Source organism: Crinia signifera, chromosome 6 (genome assembly GCF_055691185.1).
Source record: "Crinia signifera chromosome 6, ASM5569118v1, whole genome shotgun sequence".
In the NCBI taxonomy this organism is placed as follows: domain Eukaryota; kingdom Metazoa; phylum Chordata; class Amphibia; order Anura; family Myobatrachidae; genus Crinia; species Crinia signifera.
Genome location: NC_139222.1, coordinates 141,628,865 through 141,650,332, shown reverse-complemented (window position 1 = coordinate 141,650,332; position 21,468 = coordinate 141,628,865). Strand labels below are relative to the sequence as shown.

Sequence of the window (21,468 nt, the reverse complement as noted above, 5' to 3'; positions counted from 1 at the left end):
ATTTAAATGACGTAATTACAGCAGCCTCAACTATTTTTGGTTTTAGTCAGGACAAATTCCAAAAGGGGAAATGAGTAGTCCCATTATAATATGAGGCTAGGAATAGGTGCTTTTGCAGTAAAATAGCCATTATGTAGTGGCATGGCTATCTACTGTGACTGTGGACAGGGGCATCAGAACAAGTGTGATTTATATATTTTTTTTATTTTTTTTTTGTGGTCAACTGATTTTGGTACCCCTCTCTTTCCAACTGGCCTGGATGCAAGTAGTCAGATGCTGTTCAGGATGTATGGCCAGTAGCTGTTCTGCTGCTGGGTGTGTTCCTGCTGGCGATGGAGCCTGCAGATGTGCAGAATCCTCCCTGGAGAGCTCAAGTTGGGGCACAGTAGCTCTGGCCAAGGAGGCCCCCAGTGACCAGCCCAATTGGGCAGTGGTGGGGACTATGATGTGCACTAAAGTAATAGGATGCACAGCCCCTGCACTGTATGGAGAAGGTGGTGTAATGTGCGGCCTATTACGTTTACAAGGTTGCTCTATTTAATCTCCTCCTCTGTACAGTGAAGGGGCAGTGCAGCCTATTGTTATAATGCACAGCTCCTTACCGTTCATGCAGAGCCCCAACTTCCCGCGAGGCACGTGCCTACGGGCGGCACATGTTTGAAGGTGGCACTTGAAAGCTTGTGATGGTACTATTAGCCTGAATTGTACCAAAAGCTGCTAAATATTCCACTGTACTGTAACCTATTCCATCTTGAATAAAATGTAACTGGAAAGGCCATGCAGACACTGCCCCTGTAATCTATCCTAATTAGTAAATATGTATACATAACAACTAGTCCGTTAGTGGCTTTGTTATTTTTCTATTAAATTGTCTATCCTCAAATGAGGGCTTACAACTAATAAATAAAAATCATACAATTAGTCAGGGGAGGGATGCCATTATTATCATGCCTAGGGACGCCCTCACCCCCAAATCCTGCCCCTCTGACCTGACTGGTTCCTCTCAAATGTTATTTTGGTGCTTCATGCAGCCCCCATTATCTATGGTGTGTGTGTGTGTGTGTGTATGTGTTAACAAGTGTTCTGTATACTATATATCTGAAGAGTGCAGCAAGGGAAATGACACTGGGTGGGATTGTTAATCTGCCTTCCTCCCTCCTATACACACAGGACACTGGTTATACTTAGATTAGACATGCCTATGTAAATTCACACCCTCACCATCTCTGCTGCTCTTACAACGCTCTATATTCAATTTTGAGGTTATTGATGGTCCCCGAGTATCAGTACAGACATCGGATACAGCGAGCTGCTTGCTGATCCAACAAGTATGTGAGGAAGACCGTGGTGGTTACACTCTTTGTGTGCACAATCAGAATGGCAGCATACAGCATCACACCATCCTAGCAGTCGTGGGTAAGTAGGCTTGGTAGATCATTCGTTGCAATCTAAATGGATGCAAACATTGGCGGGCATAAATTACATTTGTTCAATGGTTTAAAGATTAAGTTGCCATCAATAGCAGCCAGTTAGGCCTACGATTGTAATGTATTTAAATTGTAATGCACATTGGAATATTCTGCGCTATATAAGAAACTGTAAATAAATAATTGTGTGTCTTTTTCATACAGTGTTACATTACCAGAAGTTTGCATGTTTCACATGACCTCCTTTATTGTTATCACTCTGTATTGAAAACCGCATTAAATTCAATAAAAAACCTGGTATTGGTTATACGCATTCACTTTTTTATTTTTTTTGCGAATTCTATTACTTGATGCAGATTTTGTTACATTGCTTTATTGTTCTGTTTGCCTGCTGTGCATTTTTTTTAGTTAAATCTTTTATTGCAGACTTTAAAAAAACAAAAATCCCAATTATCAACCAATATTTGCTACTTCCCTCTAAATATTGATACTTGGATATTAAGTATCACTAGAATGTATGAAAGTGGGACTGCAACAGGCATTTGCAATTCCTCCAATCTCACAAGCAGATATATCCCTATTATTTTTTTATAGGGGATGTGATAGTGTCAGATTTATCAATACAGGACATGCAAAGCATTCCTGATATATGGTAGCACATTGCAGCCTATGGTCTACAGATCAGTGCTGTAGTTCCAGAAGGTTCCCCAGGAACCCATCACTGGAAATGCCTGATGTGCATGGTGGTTGGAGTGACTGTTTATGCGCAGAAGTCCTGTCTGGCCTTACAGCACATTGTAGGGACAGGTTCCTTTAGGAGTCTGTGCTGAGTGATACCTTCACCCTATGTGCTTGCATTCTACAATGCGATCTTGGGTGCTAACATTGTGCCAGATTGCATTGCAAATGAGATCAATGACAAATGAGCTCCTCTGTCTTAGGATATAAAGATATGACGAAGAGAGGAGAAACCCTCACTATAGATAAATGCAATGTGTTGCTCTTTGCTTTGGGTCTTGCGCCTTGCAACGGAATGGCTTTTTTTCTTTTTTGGTGGTGGTTGGTACATTTGCCCTGCTAAGGTCTTAGATTCCATTCCTAGTTAAATTCTTTGTCTACCCTCCCTTCATATGTAAATTAATATGGTAAGATGATTCACCACCTCTTATAATATACAACCAGCAGAAGGGTGTGGATGTGTTTATTACAAACATTCTTAGCAGCTCACATTTCAAAGCCACTAGTTTTCAATGACTGCATTGTAATGGCACATGTGTTTCTGGTTATTAGAAGTTGTTGTGATACATGTAAGCCTTTGCGGATTCATCCTATAGAACCACCTTCACAAACACCTTCAAGTTGTTCATCCTCGTTTAAACTCTTTTATGTAATCATTTTATATTGGATAGTGCACATATCTGACAGTATATACTGTGGCATACTTACAGTGGAGGAAGCCATTGTGGGGGCTAAAACAATAATTCTGGGAATATTTAGGGCCCATACATTACAGAGAAATTGTGGCAAGGTCCTGATCTCCCAACAGTCGGGTTGCGCATTTGGGAATATTAACACGTTTCAAAATGCCAGTAAGAGCGGGGTATTCCATCTTGACAGCTATTTCCGGCAGGGGAAAAGGCAACCGCCACCTACTCAATGCTGCTTTTTCCAACCGCATTGAAGGTGGATACGGACAAAACAGATCCAAATTTAAAACTAGTCGGATCTGTTTTAACAATCTGCTGCAGTTTCCGCAGAAACGCTTGAATTACGTCTTGTCGAGTGGAGCAAAATTAGCCAGAGATTCTGACTGTCTGGAATACCCCCCCCAGAATCTGCAAATCGTAAGCCCTGTACACACGCTTAGATTTGATGTTAGATTCGATTTTCTATTACATCTGGCATTAGATCATCCCAATCCATTTGGCATTTAGATCTGTACTTGTGCATTCGATTCGATTTCACAATGTACTCATTCGATTAACTGGATCGAATTCGAGATTTCCTTGGCTGCACAGTAGATTTTTCTATTCGATTTTGAGAAACAGCGGGCATCAAATCGAATGCAGATCGAAAGTGTCCTAAAAACCATTCAATGTTGGTTCGATTTTGCTTCTATAAGCAGAATCGAAAACAGGGAAAAATCGAAGCGTGTGTACACAGCTTTAGTCTGAGTATTTCCTAGACAGCGTGCCGACCGATTGAATGTACAGTATATGCAGTGTTTTCGGTGGTTCTGCTATATGTAGATTTTAAAGGGTAGATTTATCCATCAAGGGAAATTTTAGGGAATTCCAAACTATAGAACAATGTGTGGATTTGAAAGATTATTTTTTTTTTGCCTTTCTGTACATATTTGTCATTTTTTTTTCTTGTGTATTGAAATAAAATGACTTCTTTACTGTCATACAGACCACCCATCTCCTCCATCAGGAAAGCCTCTCATCTCAGGCCTGCAGCCCTCTTCCCTCACTCTCTCTTGGTCGGGGCCATGTTATGATGGAGGCAGTGCTGTTCTGAGTTATATGATAGAAGTGAAGCAGGCGGAGCAAGACAGTTGGACCCTGCTTACCAACACCTGTGTTAACACCTCGTATCATGTGAGTGAAGGACTGTTACCAGGAGAACGATACCAATTCCGGGTACGAGCCTGTAACACTTACGGTGTGAGTGAGGCTGGAGAGGAGTCAGACATTGTAACCATGTCTTCTAATGGAGGTGAGCTAGTATTATTGAGAATACTACACACACTGAAGGGTGATCACCTATTATATTTTCCTGCCTTGATGCCAGTCTGTGAATAACTGTGAACTAAAGGGAGATATATAAACCTTTTGAGAGAGATAAAGTGGATAGGTTGCCTATAGCAACCAATCAGCTTCTCACTCATTGATGTAGCGCTGTTTGTTTTAGAAAATGACCATTCAATACTGAATTGTTGATATGAGAAGCCATTGTGTGTCTCCTCTCAAGGAGGTTTTATAAATCTCTATTATAGACTGGGCTAAAACTCACAGCAGCCAACTGGACTTTCTATACTGCACGTTTGTTAAAAATGCTTTCAAAGATTATTTTTTTTCATTTTTAGAAATACTTAGTTATAGATATGGGGGGTTTTTACATACATTTATGCAAAAATGCTGTTACAGGGCGCAACAGACTGCATATATTGCTGGACATTCAGTACAGACCTGAACATGTATGCTTTTAACATATGGCCTTCCAGCTGCTGTTGAACTACACATACCAGCATGCAAAACTATGGCAAAGTTGTGTATGTCTGAAGGCTGGAGACCAGAAATGTAAATTTAATTTTTGCCTAATTTCTAAGCGATCTGACTGATTGTGTAGAAATTAAGCATGGACTGCTTGGTGTGTACAAACTATGGTGAAGCGCAGTCGTGCTCGTCGCCATCACCCACTCAGATAGACCGTGCATGCATGGTCTAACCTAGTTAGATCGCCTAGCGAGCATAGGAAAAAGTGTAAATCGCTGGTGTATCGCATCTGTGCTTAAGTGCATCACTCAGCACAGGGCTGAAGTCAATTCTACCACACTATGGGCAGTATTCAATGAGAAAAGTTCTCCGTGTTTTGTGGAGAATTTGTGCTTTGTTCGCCTTGGACGGAGCATTTTGCTCTCCAAAAGCGAGCAACCCTATTCAATGTGAAATTCTCTCCGTCTTTCTAAGTGATTTTCTCCGTGTAGCAATTCTCTATCTTTTGATGGGGAGCTGGAATGTGAACTTTTAAACTAAAAGGTTTTTTTTATAATTTTGGTGTCAGAAAATCAGTTGTTTTTTTTCTGTGAAGGGGCATGTTATTTTTATTCATGTGCTTATAGCACATGAATATATATTTAATTTAAAAAATATATATATTTTTTTAATTATTATTATTTTTCTTTTTTTACACAGTGCAGCCAGCAGGGGGCCGGAGCGCTCGAGCCGCTCATTACATATTCATATATTCACTGCACCCGATCGTTAATATGCACGATCGGGTGCAGTGAATACTGGGTCCCCCGCTGGCTATAGGGGGGGCAGCCTGTGCTGCCTGGGTCTCGGAGAGCCCCCCTCATCTCCACATTCCTCTGGAGCAGCCAGGGAGACTATAATCTCTCTGGCTGCTCCGTCCCCCGGCTCCCTGAAAGCTCCCTGCCGCGGACGCTCGTCCGCTGCAGGGGTTAAGACTGTCGGCGAGTCTTAACCACATTGAATAGAGGGAGCAGGAGTGGCAGCGAGCCCTCCGGAACACGGAGAGTGCATGGAGAGCGAAATAAAACGCTCTCCATGCACAGAGAACTTTGTCATTGAATACTGCCCTATGAGATCTTTGTGGCCGAATGTTTGAGGATGATCTATTCTGGATCAGGGAAGTAAACTTTATGCAGGTATAAAGGGTACTTATGTTAGTTAGGCACCCACTAAGCTATTTGCTTAGTTTTACGCGGGACTAGCTACGCTCGCCGCACTTCGGGCTTGCTGCGCTCGCCACACTACTCCATGCCGACATGGATAGTGGGGGTATGAGTGTACTAACTATAGTGGGTGCCCAACTAACATATAAGTACCGTATAAAGTAATATGTATGCCCGAATGTGTAATAGACCTGGTTTGTGTGAATGAACTTTGAATAGTGGCTTGGTCCTAATCTGTACTCCTTAAACAGATTATTGAACAGTATAAAGGGCATATTTATTTTATGCTACGATGTGCCCTGTGGTATATAAATACCCTGTCCATCTGCTTGGGAGCCGGGCACGCTAATGTTAATGCATTCTGCTGACCATTCATGCACTAGTGTAGACTAGAGCACCAGGGAAGGATCCTACAGGTACCTTGCCTGGTACTTCTACATCTTATATCTGTATACCAACTTTTATACATTCAATGTTATACTTAAGTCTTCTAATACATGGTCGGAAATATGAAAGGCTGGGCAGAAAAAAAACATTCTCAATCTTATGTCATAAGGCATCTATCTCACAGTGCAGCACAACTATGTCGTCATTGGATCAAACAGACTTGATCCATAACCTATAGAGCTGTAGGAAAATCAAGCTTCTAGTGTAAAGTTGTTAATAATGGCGTCACACTGCAACACTCCACAAGATTAATTCGCCACTGATCATGAATATTATTCCTCCATGTTGTAGCAATGATACTGGGTCCCTTATTATCTTGTTCATAGAAGGATGCTCCACATATTGAAACTTTTTTAAATCCGCCAAACCTCCCATTATCACCTGTCATGAGGCCAGTACCATGTTGCTAACACTAAAATAAAAAAAAGATAAGCAGTAGTGCAACACCTTTGGGATAAAATATATTATTAGTTATAAAGAACATTCATTATTTTTTTTTAACATGTCAAGCATATTGTATAAATACTCCAGTTTAATTCCCGTGATGATTCTTTCTTAGGGTGCCAATTGCTACTCAAACCAGAATGGTCATGGTATGGACTGGAGCTAACGGATCCTAGAATCAAGTAGCTTCAATCCATATTAGCAATGCAAATCCCATCTGCCGGCAGCAATACCAGTAGGTCCTTTTGTACCATGCTGCTTAACGCCCTGTGTTAAATGAAAAGCATGGTGACAATGTATGGGACTTTACTTACAGATATACAGTAGTACTCCTCCACTCCTTTTTATTGATGGGAGCCTGGTTGTGAACTTTATACCCATTTACATGTAACCATGGATAGTGTCTCCGTTGAGACAATTATTTTTTCTTATACTTTGACCTTTTAGGAGGTGGGTGAAAACGTCCTTGTTGCATTGGCAGTGATCCTAGGTGCATTGCTGATGTGTACAGATTTATATCTTCTATTATAGCTCCCCACATGCCCAGACTCACTTCTACTTGCCAGCTGTCTAGCTTGGTCTTTGGATACCTTAAGAAAATTTGTAATACCTATTTATTAAGGTCGTCACCTTAGCAAAGAAATGTAATGCCTTAACTGTGGATGTCTCTAATTTTTCTCGGAGTTGAATCACATAAGATTGTGGTGTACCATGCACCTCTGTATGAACCAAATTATCTTATTTTCTGGAGAATAGGAACTACATAAAGGAAGAAGTGTAGAAAGCCTTCTAAGGGAAGGTCCTGTCCTGTTTTTTTGTTTCCACATTTGTATCATGAAACCTCAGTGTTGTCACATTGTGATGATTTGTCTGGTTGTTGTCACTCACAGATGGAGAATCGGAGTATGAGGAACCCATTGAGTATGCAAAGGTCTCTGTTAACACCTCTGGCTCCGTGGATGACTTTTACATTAAGCTGGAGAAGCTTGGAGTGTAAGTGTGGAGGTTATGGCATGGGGATCCTTTGGCCCTCCAGCTGTTTCTTGAACTTCACATCCCAGCATGCCCTGCTACAGTAGCACTGCATGCTGGGATGTGTACTTTAACAATGTCTGTAAGACTGAAAGTTTCCCATCCTTGGCATAAAGGGTAGACTTTCAATTTGTGCACACAATGATTGACACCTGAAAAGGCCAGCATGAGTTTGTTTTCAGTATTTATTGGTATCTATTGGATTATGTAGACCAGGGTTGCCGACTTTAAAAAAATCCTCTCCGGGAGAAGCCCGGAGAGGAATCTTGCATTACGAGTTTTGGGGGCGGGGCTTAACTGACGTCATTAAGCCCCGCCCCATTAAATAAAAATAGCAGAAATAACTGCTATCCATGGAGGGGGCGGGGCTAAAAGTCACGATTGTGCCGTTTTAGCTCCGCCCCCTCCCCTGAGACCAGCGGATTGCGGCATATAAATGCCGCGATCGGGGGGCTCAGTGGGGGTCCCCCTAATTCCGGGAGGGTTGCCCACCCTTCCGGGGGCCGGGAGGAAGGACCCGATTTTCGGGAGACTCCCGCAAATTCCGGGAGGGTCGGCAACCCTGATGTAGACTCCAAACTACTGTACAGAGTCCCCTCGCATGGCATGCTTCAGGCAAGGTGCTTCACTCAGTTACTGCTGCATGTGGCACACTTTACCATTGCCAGTCAGCATCCACGTGGATGGTAAAGTATGAAAGTCCAAAAAAAGAAGCAAAAAAAACCCCCCCAAACCCCATGTCAACCTTTTCATGTGTGAGAAAGGGAGGGGAATTATCCTGTAACACAAATGTCAGGCTTCCTTACATGCAGAGTTTAGTGTTGTCTTTCCAAATAACATATGTTTGGTTATTCCTCATATGATGCAAATAAAATTTGTAATGGACAAATGGTGTCTAAAACATAAATGTTATGACTAGGCAGAGAGTACAATGTCTACTTAGTAGAAACCTTTATCAAAAAATGTTAGAGTGCGTTTTAATGTTTGGGGTGTCACAATCAAAGTGCTGCTGCTGTTTACTCCCAAACAGATCAGCTCTGTATAGAGCAGACTAGAAGCAAAATCTCTGGTTAGGAAGCTAAGGATGTAGCTGAAGCTGGCTCTTTTGCAGCAGTCACTACATAACAGATTTGAAAGCAGTTTTGCAGCTCCATCTAGAGATTTTTTTTTTTTTTTTTTTTTAATCCAGCCTGTAAAATTTTAAGTCAAAAGCTGATTGGTTAGTGCTATATGTCTATCTCAGCTTTGTGCTATATGTCTATCTCAGCTTTATCTCCCACTCCATGCTTTGGTAAATACCCACCTAAAGCTAGTTACACACTAGGACCTCATGGGTCTTCAAACTGTGGCCCTCCAGATGTTGTGAAACTACAAATCCCAGAATGCCTTGCCACAGTTTTGCTATAAGGGAGTGTTAAAACTGTGGCAAGGCATGCTGGGATTTGTAGTTTCACAACATCTGGAGGGCCACAGTTTGAAGACCCATGCACTAGGTGATGTCAGTCCAGCAAGTCGGACATAACTTGCACATTGGGTAGTGGCCCTTATTCAGATCTGATCACAGTACAAATTCGTTCTCAAAATGGGCACAACCATCTGCCCCACCTGCAGTGCACATGGTTTTGCCCATTTTGAGAACAAATTTGTACTGCGATCAGATCTGAATAAGGGCCAGTGTGTATGGGTATGCAGTCAGAGGGAGAATAAATTAGTGTGCCAAGCGTAGCGAGGCACTAGGCCCGCTGCACGGCGAGCGATCCACACCCCCCCCCCCCCCCCCCCCCGTCGGGATTTTGAACACCGGGATTCTGACCGCTGGGATTTCGTATGTATTCCTGTGTATGCACTACCCATGCTCCCAGCCCATCTGCCAACACTAGGGTCATTCAGCTGCACGCTACAGTATGTTGTATTGTTATGTTACTGTATGTGTTATATTGTTTAGTGTGTACAGGAATTACAGTGGTCATACCCAGCATAAAAAAAAACTACATTTCAAACAGAACACAGAAGCTACGTTTGCAATTTACTATTGTAAACTATTAACTATTTTTTTTAGTGGCTAATTATAGATATTCATATTTAGATGTCACTAGTCTTTCAATTAAAGTAAAGCTGCAAGAATTTTTTTTTTTTACCTGTAAATGTTAAATACAGAATCTATAAGTATAAAGTTGGAATATAGCATTTGAAGTCAAAGTACTGATAATTAGGTGACTGGTCATACAGGTGCCTACTTGGGAGGGGAAGGAACATGGTAACAAGCTATGGACATGTTGAGAGCACTTATGCTACAGTATAACTCTTTGGCAACAGACAGGAAGAAGACGGCCTGCTGTTAAATACACAAGGACAAGGTTGGATAATAAAGTCTGAGTATTATAGAGAAGTACAGCATGTATTAGATTGTGACTCATCTATAGGAAGTTCTTGCACAATGTGAGTTAGAGGCATTGGACAGATCAGCTTAATACTAAATTCAAGAACATAGGCATATTCATCAGTGGCATGTGTATACTCCCCCCCCCCCCCCCCCCCATATGTTCTTACAAATGCTATAATTTTATATTTGAAGGAAGACCTATTTATTGATCAGAAAAAGAAATCGGTCTGTGCCAAAGTAATGGGGGAGGGGGTGCACTGACTGGTCCATAAAGCAGTGAAAAGTGAAGTGTGCCAGTAGCTAAGTCTCCCATGGCAACCAATCAGCTCCTGTATGTAATGTAATGTTCTAGAATGCACTTGATAAAAGTTACCATGTGCAATTTGCTTATTTCTCCTCAACCCATTAAGTACTTTGTGAATAGACCACGGAGTGTTGTGGCCCTGTGATTCTAGGAACCCACTCATGTCAGAACCAAACCTAAATTAGAATGTGGTACTGTGCCCAGCCTGTATCTTCATGGCAAGTTAACTGATGAAATCAATATGAAATAAACCAAATTGGATAAAATGCCCACAAACTTTGCTGGTATTAAAATGGGATACGGTCATAAATCGACCCATATTAGGTCTGCCACTGAAGGTCGACATGGCTAAGGTAGACCAGGTTGGAAGGTCAACACAAGCATTCGGTCCACAATCGGATGGTTGACAGTCAAAACATCAACATGAGTTTTTCACCTTTTTTTTTGTGCCGACGGGTGGTATTTCATGCCCTAGCATTCACTGGGGCGTGGAGGAAAACTAGAATGGTGTACCCGGCGCATGGCGAGGGGACGCGGTGTACTTCTACAGTGTCCATGTCGACATTCGGGACAAACATGAAAAACTCATGTCGACCATGTTTTGACTGTCTACCTTACAACCCTGTCAACATTCCAACCATGTCTATCTATTTCCGGTGTCTTCCTAAGCCAAGCCATGTCATCCTTCAGTGGTCGACCCAATGCAACCTAATAAGGGTCAACCCACACCCATCAAAATGTACTTAACTTGTCCATACACATGACTTTATTCCTTCACTGCATTAGAGATTGAGGCAGCATTATATCAGTAATGTATCATTATTTATCTCCTTAAAGAACATATTATCCAAAGGCCGCAATCATTGCTGTCCTATTGAGATGGTTAAAGTTGTCAACTATTAATTTGCTGAATAGGTGGAGGTGAACTTTGTCACATACTTAATCACATGCACTATCACTTTAAAAATTAGGGCTCTTTCAGGTAGCGCTGGCGTACATTATATAAACAGTAGCACAGTCCACTCTGATGTGATTGATACAGTTTTCCACCATCCTACTAAGAATAGTTGGTACTTGTTTCCTAGCACGGCCACCCCGATTTACATCGGGGTGGTCGTGTCGGAAAAATCGGGTCGATCGCATCGCATGCGATTTGGTCGCATGCGATGCGACCGACCCGATTTTCGACCCGATTTTTTGATTGAATGAAATGTAAATCGGGTCCCTGGGACCCGATTTTACATTGGATTCAATGTAAAATATTCCCTAGACCCCCAAATTTAACGTCGTAAACCCCACCCCACGATAGACGCCAACCCGAAGCGTGGCGAGCGCAGCGAGCCCGCGTGGGGCGGCGGTGCGCGTCCTCCGACCTTTTCAATCCCCTACTATCCACGTCGGCATGGAGTTGAGAATAGAATAGTGTGGCGAGCGCAGCGAGCCACCGAGCCCGAAGCGTGGCGAGGGGACGCGTATACCTGTGAAGTTATACGCGGGGCTCGCAGCGCTCGCCACACTATTCTATTCTCAACTCCACGCCGACGTGGATAGTAGGGGAATGAAAAGGTCGGAGGACGCGCACCGCCGCCCCTCGCGGGCTCGCTGCGCTCGCCACGCTTCGGGTTGGCGTCTATCGTGGGGTGACGACGGGGACATCTATAATGTGAAATGGGTCATATTGGCCCATTTCACATTTTTCACATTTTTTTAAAGGTGAGATGGACTTAATCAAGTCCATCTCATCTTGTGCCATTATAATGGCACAAGACCGACGCGATCCTCACGATTTCAATGTTAAAAAATATTTTAACATTGAAGCCTATGGGGAAATCGGGGGCATCGCGTCGGTTGCGTCGGGACCAATCTTAATGGTCCCGACCGACGCGATGCCCCCGATTTTGTACTTTTGCCGGCAAAATGGACCTGATTTCAAAGGAAATCGGGTCCATCGTGTGGATCGTGTACCTTAACTTAAAGGTACACGATCCACAAGATTGTGGCCGTGCTAGGAAACAAGTACCGAATAGTTCATTGTTTATACAAAGTAACCATATAGAATACTTGTATTACATTCAAGGAGACTGGGCTGACTCCTACTTCTTTCCCACGCAGCTCTTAAACTGTATAATGCCGTTTTGTAGCCTTTATAAACGGATAGAGCTGCAGTGGGAAAGCTCCAGGGTACTTTACCTGTTTTAACAAATACTGGTATTTGTTAAACGGGTAAAAAGCAGTGTCCTACCCTGTTTTTCCTCTACCTCCCCCATGGCAGCCCTCACTCATGGGTTTCTCCCTTCTGGGTAGTGTATTTGGAAAGGAAAGAAAGACACCAGTCCCAGCCCCCATAAAAGGGCTCCTCCTCCTTCCTCCTGTGTCTTTTTTTCCTTTCCGGGTAAGTGCAGGTGTAGGAGGTGGACACTGGCTACCTAAGAAAGGCTTCCTGGAGGTCTCTGCGGTGGTTCTTACCCCCTGCAGATGACCAGGTCTCCCTGTCTGTTTGGGAGACGGAATTCGTGGCCGCATGCGGTCCCCCCCGGGGGCAGCTACAGGCGGTGGCGTCCGCAGGAGTGACGCTTAGGGCGGCGCGGGATAGCGTTGCCGCGTCACTGCCTGGCCCGCGTGCGTAGCACAGAGTGGGCGGACGTCGGCGGCAGCGCGTGGCAGCGTGGCGCGGCGCCGGCGAATGACGCATTTCCGCTGCGAGCGGATGCGTACATTAGCCGGCGCCTGCAGCGGGACCCAGGGAGGACGCGGGTATCGCCACAGGATCTGAGGTCTCACAACAACCGGGTAAGGCGCCGGTGGCGCATGCTGCTGCACAGTTTGCCTCGATATTGGGAATAAGTGTTTTTCAATGGCTGGAAGTTTACTACTTCTGTTTCTTCCTGTCAGATTGTTAGTGGGTTTATTTCAGTGACTGTGCGCTGCTGCCATGGAGGAAGAGCATCATATAAGGAAGTCAGGGTAAGCTATTAGTGCTGTATGTGTCCACCTGGTTAGAGTTAGTTTGGCTAGCTTATTTAGTGAAATGTTTTTTTTTTTTTTAGGTCAGAGACCAGCAAGGATAAAGAGAGCAGATCTAAGCATAAAAAGCCACATTTGGATAAATGTGCAGCATGTGAAAAGGGGTTACCTCAAAAGCATGTCGGCATACTGTGTGACAGTTGTAAGGCCCCCCAACAACTGCAGCCAGCTCAAATGGCAGGCTTGGTGGAGATGTTAACTGCTGCATTAGCTGAGAAGTTTGTGGCTAAAGCAGATGTGGAGAAAAAATCATCCAAAAGAAAGCATATTATTGCTAGTGAGGACTCTGATGATTCAGTCCGGCAATCTACCAGTGCAGTTATACCAGAGTTTGATCTGGATCAAGGGGATGAGGGGCCTAGCCAGGATAAAATGGAGGCTGAGGTTAACCCCGACATGATCGATAATCTGCTAAATTTGATATATAAATCATTAAATATCGATGATCCACAAGAGGATCTCAGTCTGCAGGAAATGTTGTTTAAAGACAAAACGCAAAGGGAAAGTGTTTCCCCTGTCCAACACACTGAAAGAAGTGATTTCAGAGGAGTGGAAACACCCTGATAGACGGGTGGTGACATCAAGCAGAGTTAGCAAGATGTACCCATTTGATAAGCAGCAGGTGGCTTCTTGGGAGGTACCACCGAAGGTGGACGCAGCAGTGGCGAGGTTGTCCAGAAAAACCACATTGCCTCTTGAAGAGGCCAATATTTTCAAAGACCCAATGGAAAGAAAGATTGAGTTGGGTCTTAGGAAACAACAGTTGGTGGCAGGCACCGCTTTAAAGCCAGCAGCGGCTATGGCCGTGACATCCAGAGTGCTGAGAGGATGGTGCCAGCAACTTGAAAGTGACATGCTGGATGGCCTCAAGAGATCTGAGTTGCTCAGAATGGTGCAGGATGTACAACTTGCGGTTGATTTCCTATGCGAAGCATCATTAGATTCTGTGCGCCTGGCGGCAAGGGCCGGAGCTACAGCGGCTGCCACTAGAAGAGCCCTCTGGCTAAAGCCCTGGGCGGCGGACGTACAGTCTAAGAATAGACTATTATCAATGCCTTTTCAAGGGGACTATCTTTTTGGAAAACAATTAGATGATTTAGTGTCCAAAATTTCAGGGGGAAAATCAGTATGGTTACCCCAAGACAAGGCGGCTAAGAAGACACCGCCACCGAGGTTCAATAGATATCAGCAGGAGTTCAGAGAGTCACGGGCTTATAGGCCAGGAAGGCCGTACAGAAGGGGATCTTGGGTTTCCAGGGCCAATTTTCGAGGCCAAGGGAACAAAGAGAGCAGGTTCGCCTCCAAAAAAGACCCACAATGACGCCAACCCACAAAAAGTGGGAGCCAGGTTGCTGAAGTTCCAAAGCGCCTGGCAGGAATCCACATCGGACGAGTGGGTTCTAGAGGTAGTCCGTTCAGGCTACAAGATAGACTTTTTAAGGAAACCAGGCGACTTCCTGGTTCAGTCTCCCATTCCAGAGGATTTGGAAGAGAGGAGAGCGCTGTTATCCAGCTTGAAGGAAATGCTGGACCAAGAGGTAGTCAGCGTAGTGGCAAAACCGCAACAGTTTCAGGGATGGTTCTCCCGATTCTTTGTGGTGAGGAAGGCCACAGGAGGATTCCGGACAATTCTAGATTTACGCAGACTGAACAAATTCATAAGAATAAAGTCGTTCAGGATGGAGTCAATAAAATCAGTTATGCTGGATCTCAATCAAAACGACTTCATGTCCTCAATAGACCTCAAGGACGCCTATCTTCACGTCCTGATCTTCGAAGGGCATCGGAAGTTTCTGAGGTTCAGGGTACAAGGGGTCACTGCGCTTCCCTTCGGACTGGCAACGTCACCCAGAACGTTTACCAAGGTGCTGGTGGTCATAATAGCGTGGCTAAGAAGAAAGGGGATAAGGTTGTACCCTTATCTGGACGACATCCTGATTGTGGCAGAATCAGAGGACCTTCTAATACAGCACACGGCGGAAGTGGTAAACTGCCTAAAATACCATGGGTGGCTCATAAACGAGGAAAAAAGTCATCTCGCCCCGACTCAGAAAATTCAGTATTTGGGAGTAATCTTAAATACTCGAGACATGAAGGTATCTCTGACAAAAGTCAGGAGAAACAAGCTGTTGAAAAAAGTAGAATGGATGAGAAAGAGGACAGTGGTCTCATCTCGGGACTGCATGGAAACCTTGGGGCTCATGTCAGCAGCCCTAGAAACAATACCATGGTCCCGGTTTCACATGCGAAAGCTACAGGCGTGCTTCCTGTTACAATGGGACAAAGACAGCAAGGAATTGAGCCAGCGGATAACACTGTCAAAGGCCGCCAAGAAAGATTTGGATTGGTGGTCCGATACGGAACGTCTAGTACAAGGAAGAAGCTTCGCCACCAGAGAGCAGGTGGTGATCACGACAGACGCCAGCCAGTATGGCTGGGGGGCAACCTGTGCCGGCCAGATAGCTCAAGGCCACTGGTCGAGAGAATGGCAAGCATCCCACTCCAACCTGAGAGAGATGGAGGCGGTGTATCGGGCATGCGCTCACTTTCAGGATCAAGCGCAGGACAGAGAACTGGTTGTAAGATCGGACAATCAGGCGGTGGTGTCCTATATAAATCATCAAGGGGGCACGAAAAGCAGGGCACTATTAGAACAGCTCTCCAAAATCCTTGAGTGGGCAGAAACCAGGGTGGTAGGCATCTCGGCAGTATTTCTTGCAGGCAAGGACAATGTGATAGCAGACCGGCTGAGCAGAGAGAAATGCTTGCCAGGCGAGTGGGCCCTCAACAGCACAATCTTCGACAGTTTAGTGAGAGAAAGTGGGGCAGGCCACAAGTAGATTTGATGGCAACAAAAGTGAACAGGAAAGTACCAGTCTACTTTTCAAGATTCCGGGAGCCCCAGGCCGCTCAAGTCGACGCCCTGACGGCAGTCTGGGACATGGACACGGCATATGTCTTTCCTCCAATACCGGTAATCCCAAGACTGCTAAAGAAAATTCAAAGGGAGAATGTACAAGTCATAACGATTCTTCCCTACTGGCCCAGGAGGCCATGGTTCAGCACGGTGTGCAGACTGGCAGTAGACGGCCCATGGAAATTGCCAGCAATTCCAGACTTGCTATCGCAGGGACAAGTAACGAGGGCACAACCCCCGTCTTGGAACCTGACGGCCTGGTTACTGAGACCAAGGCATTAGAGGCAAAAGGATTTGACAAGGAAGTTATCGGGACGCTACTTCAAGCCAGAAAAAGTTCCACAATGAAGACATACTATCGAATGTGGAAAAGGTACATGTACAGGGCAAGAAGCGAGCAGAAAGACCCAAAGTTAGTGGCGACAATATTGAGCTTCCTACAGAAAGGCCTACAGATGGGCCTCTCAGCTAGTACCCTGAAGGTGCAAATATCAGCACTAGCCTCTATGCTATACTGGGACGTGGCAAACAGGGATGTGCGCCGGTTCATGCAAGCGGTGAAAAGACTGAAACTAAGGGTCAGAAATCCGTTGCCACCGTGGGATTTAAACCTGGTACTGGGTGTTCTCATGGAGGACCCTTTTGAACCAATACACGAAATACCACTCAAATTACTATCTTGGAAAGTACTATTTCTGGTGGCCATAACTTCAGCCCGCAGGGTCTCGGAGTTGCAGGCACTATGGATAGATGAGCCTTATCTGAATTTCTATGAAGATAAAGTAACTCTAAATCCACAGTTTGTGCTGAAAGTCGCATCAGAATTCCATGTAAATCAGGAAATTGTGCTCCCATCCTTTTGTTCCAACCCGTCGAACAGCAAGGAGGAGCGTCTTCATATGTTGGACGTTGTCAGGGCCCTGACAGTATACAAACAGAGGACAGCAGAAGTGCGACAAGCAAGGAATCTGTTTATACTGATGGAAGGGCACAGAAAAGGTCAGGCGGCGTCCAAGCAAACGCTATCAAGGTGGATCAGGGAATGCATCTTAAAGGCGTATCAAATAAGAGGCGCGGTACCGCCTGAAGGACTTAAAGCTCACTCCACAAGGTCGGTCGCCTCATCCTGGGCGGAGAAAGAATCCGTTTCAGTTTTAGAACTATGCAAAGCGGCAGGGTGGTCGTCGGTGCATACCTTCACAAGGCATTACAGAGTCGATGTGATGTCATCAGCAGATGCCAAGTTTGGGAGAAGAATCCTGAGCGCGGCAGTCTTGTGAAGAAGTTGAAGAAAAATTATTATTTGATTATTATAGCCGAAGTAGGCTCATGTTTCAGTTACGTGAGTATTAACCCCCCCTGTGTTGGCATACTGCTTGGGTATGACCCATGAGTGAGGGCTGCCATGGGGGAGGTAGAGGAAACACCAAGTTATTACCTGGTAATGGGTTTTCCTCTACTCCACCATGGCAGCATATATTCCCGACCCTCACTGGTTGTTATTTATGTGGTGTGTACTAACCTGTTATGTTTTTTAGCTGGAGAATTTAAAGACACAGGAGGAAGGAGGAGGAGCCCTTTTATGGGGGCTGGGACTGGTGTCTTTCTTTCCTTTCCAAATGCACTACCCAGAAGGGAGAAACCCATGAGTGAGGGCTGCCATGGTGGAGTAGAGGAAAACCCATTACCAGGTAATAACTTGGTGTTTTTTTGCCAGTGGGAATGGGTCTGGAACGGTATCCCCTGGTACCTGCCCTGCGCCCCCCTCCTTTTCTAGTACTTACCTGCGTGGGGGATCCAGGCAGCGGGGACTGGCATGGGCACAGCACTTTGGGTCCCTGCCTGCAGCTGATGGATGCTGGGCAGTGGGGAGGCAGCGGTGCTGGTGGTGCAGCGGGGTCCGGGCAGTCCCTGTGGCTGATGGGAAACAGTAGAACCCACTATGCGCATATCAAATGATCACCGTACATCCGAATGAGCCGCTCATTACATTACAAAAATTTAGCACACACGGCACGCCCACACGTGCAGTTTTTAACACAAACATTGTTCACTTGTCTGTCTATTTGTGTTTTTCTTTTTAATATTTCACTTGCTTTAATATAGAACAATAAAAGTTATATTTTAGGACTTATTCGTTTGTTGGTGCACCACATCATGACAAATCTTTTTCTCTTCTTTTGACATACAGTACATGTAATTTGTCAGTGGTAGCACACCCCTGAAATAAATGCACCTATATGGTCTCTATCACCATAAATAGGGGGCATTTTTGTGAGCATAATCCACAACCAATACACGATCCTGTGCGATTGAATCCAACCAACTCTGTCTCTTATTTGAGCTCTCCTGAGAGACTAGAGAGTTGAACAGTATTTTTTTTCTTTTTCTTTCTTCGGATACTGACCCTGCGGTGGTGCACATCAGCATTACAAGCTTTATACACACACAGTGTGATATGTACTATGTTTTGTACCGATATGGACTGTATAGTTCATATTGTACTGTGTGTATGCCCCATTACAGTCTGAGAGCCTGCAGCAGGTGAACAGCATGCAGATCTCATAGATGAGTTCCTATAAAACAGGCTTGCAGATGTATAGATCCTTTAATCTAAAATTGGCTATTCTGGTAGAAGGTAGTTTACTAAAATAAATGGTCTCCATTCTGGTATAAATCAGGCAACATTTGACGAGTATAAAGTATACGATTTGTGGAGGGTAAAGAAAAAAATTTCTGTGCAAAGGAAAAAAAAATAATCGGTAAGTGTGCGTCTGAGGTTTTGGTTTTCCTCATGCAACAAATCCTTCTGTTGCTCTCAGAAGCTTGCCATGCCACATTACCATGTTGTTCCCTTTCAGTCCTGACTGCAGTCAGTTCTCATGCTTGTCTATCTCTATCTCTCAGGGGGAAATTTGGCCAAGTGTACAAACTGCAGGAGAAGGCCACTGGAAAGATCTTTGCCGGGAAGTTCTCGCGGGCACGGAAACAGAAGGATGTGGAAAATGCTCGAGCAGAGGTTGAGTTGATGAACAAACTCCATCATCCACGGCTTGTGCACTGCGTTGCTGCTTTCCAGGAACCTGGCTGGGTGGTCCTGATTCTGGAGTAGTGAGTTATACAATCTAACCCTTCTCATCTATTTGCTCATGGACCCATATTTAAGGAGAGCCCAAATGAAAAGGAGACTTTAGCTGTAGTGGTGTTGTATTTAATTGCAGTGGGTTAATGTTTTTGCAAATAGATGGCGTGGCGTTTTTCCTAGTTGCGCATGTGTAGTGAACAGCTTTGCCTCAGTATCTTCATATCTGGGAAGTTGTTTTGCGAGGTCAGATGCAAGATGGATTCCTCCAGATCAGCGCAAAGAGCTGTTATCCAATTTATTTTCTCTGCACACACCGCCCTCATCATGCGATAACATTTCTGACGCATGCACACCTTCTGCTCAGTGTCCCACACGGTGCACCTCATTCCGGTGGTGTCTGTTATGAGGCGGGATGTGATTTCGGCTGTGGAGCATCTCATTCGCCAGAATCGGCACTATTGGAATGTAGAGCGCCATGTGAGACACTGCTCTCCATACACCGCCTTCATCCTGCAATAAATTTCTGAAGCATGCTTGCAATCTTCGTGAAGAGATTGGATAACAACTCTCTGCACTAATCTGGAGGAATCCATCATACATCCAACCGCACAAAACAACTTTCCAGGAATGAAGAAACTGAGGGGAAGCCGTTTGCTACACATGCTACCGAGGAAGCTGCCACGCCATCTATCGGCAAACACATTAACCCACTGCGATTAGATACAACGCCGCTAAAGTCTCCTTTTCATTTGGGCACACCTTATACAGCAACATATCTCCAAATTTTATGGATTAGTCATCCCTCTTTCATCCATGTTACCTCTTATCCACTCTCCCAACATATTGTTTTAAAACCAGCTCCCTTTCCAGTATTGCAGGTGGAGAGCTGTTTGAACGGATTGTGGCAGATAGTTTCGAGCACACAGAAATTACAAGTATTCAGTACATTTCCCAGATTCTTTCTGGGTTGGGATATATGCACCAACAGGGCATTGTTCACCTGGACCTTAAACCTGAGAATATTGTCTGCATCAACAAAATCAGCACAAAGGTCAAAATAATCGACTTTGGCCTGGCCAGGAAACTAGGTGAGATGTGTATGTTTAGGGATGAGCATTGGCAAAAACTTAAATAAATCCACCAAAACTGCTTTACTAAATGGAAAATTACAGAGCTGTGAAACCCACATGGATTGCCAACACCTATCGGGCATTCTCTATGGGGGTGGTACAGGGGTCCGACAGTCGGGATCCCGACAGTCATAATAATAATAATAATATCTTTTATTGTCATGAAATGCTCACCTACATGAACATTAAATGAAATTCAAGTGTAGACAGAACCGAATAAAAGCCCTACGTCAAGATCCCAACTGTCCGGACTCGGACAGCATGGGGAGCGCAACTAAGATAAAAATGGCAGGTGGCCGTCGGGATCCCGGCTTTCAGTGTTTTGACAGTCGGGATCCCGATGTCGGGTAAATGCCTGTCGGGACCCCGTCCGGCACCCTTCTCTATGATTCTATTAGGTAGTGGTAAACAAATGGTTATGAACCTGTGCAGCAAGATCTGGCAAAGTGTTCTGTAATGGTGTTTGTTGCAGTCGCAGTAAAGCTTTTTCCTAGGCAGTGCTGTGCTCTTTCTAGGCTCAATTTGTCCTTTGTCTTTTCTGCACTTAGAACCTGGAATACCCATGAAGGTGTTACAAGGGACAGCTGAGTTTGTCGCTCCTGAGGTCATTGCGTTTGAGCCAGTGAGCTTCACCACTGACATGTGGAGTTTGGGAGTTATTTGCTACATTCTGTAAGTGAATTAGAAAACACATCCATTACCTGTGTCATCATACCTCATCCCAGTCCAGGTGGTTTAATCCTCCTCATTGCCCCATTTAATTGTATTAAATCTTTGTTTTCCTAGTATCTTCCAAATTCACTGATTAGCGTCTCACATTGAGATTCAAATGAAATGTGCAAAGATGTCTTTAAA

At 44.6% G+C, this 21,468-nt stretch overlaps 1 protein-coding gene across 3 annotated transcripts in view; it reads left to right on the top strand.

Annotated features, from left to right (window-relative positions):
* Positions 1–21,468, top strand: part of LOC146008306 (myosin light chain kinase, smooth muscle-like) — a 71,162-nt gene that overhangs the window by 38,326 nt on the left and 11,368 nt on the right. For all 3 annotated transcript variants that reach the window (XM_083147467.1, XM_083147466.1, XM_083147465.1), the window contains exons 7-12: positions 1,263–1,416; positions 3,840–4,145; positions 7,629–7,731; positions 19,306–19,509; positions 20,354–20,571; positions 21,162–21,285. In XM_083147467.1, coding sequence (XP_083003593.1) covers positions 1,263–1,416; positions 3,840–4,145; positions 7,629–7,731; positions 19,306–19,509; positions 20,354–20,571; positions 21,162–21,285 — 1,109 coding nt within the window. The remainder of the gene's footprint in view (positions 1–1,262; positions 1,417–3,839; positions 4,146–7,628; positions 7,732–19,305; positions 19,510–20,353; positions 20,572–21,161; positions 21,286–21,468) is intronic.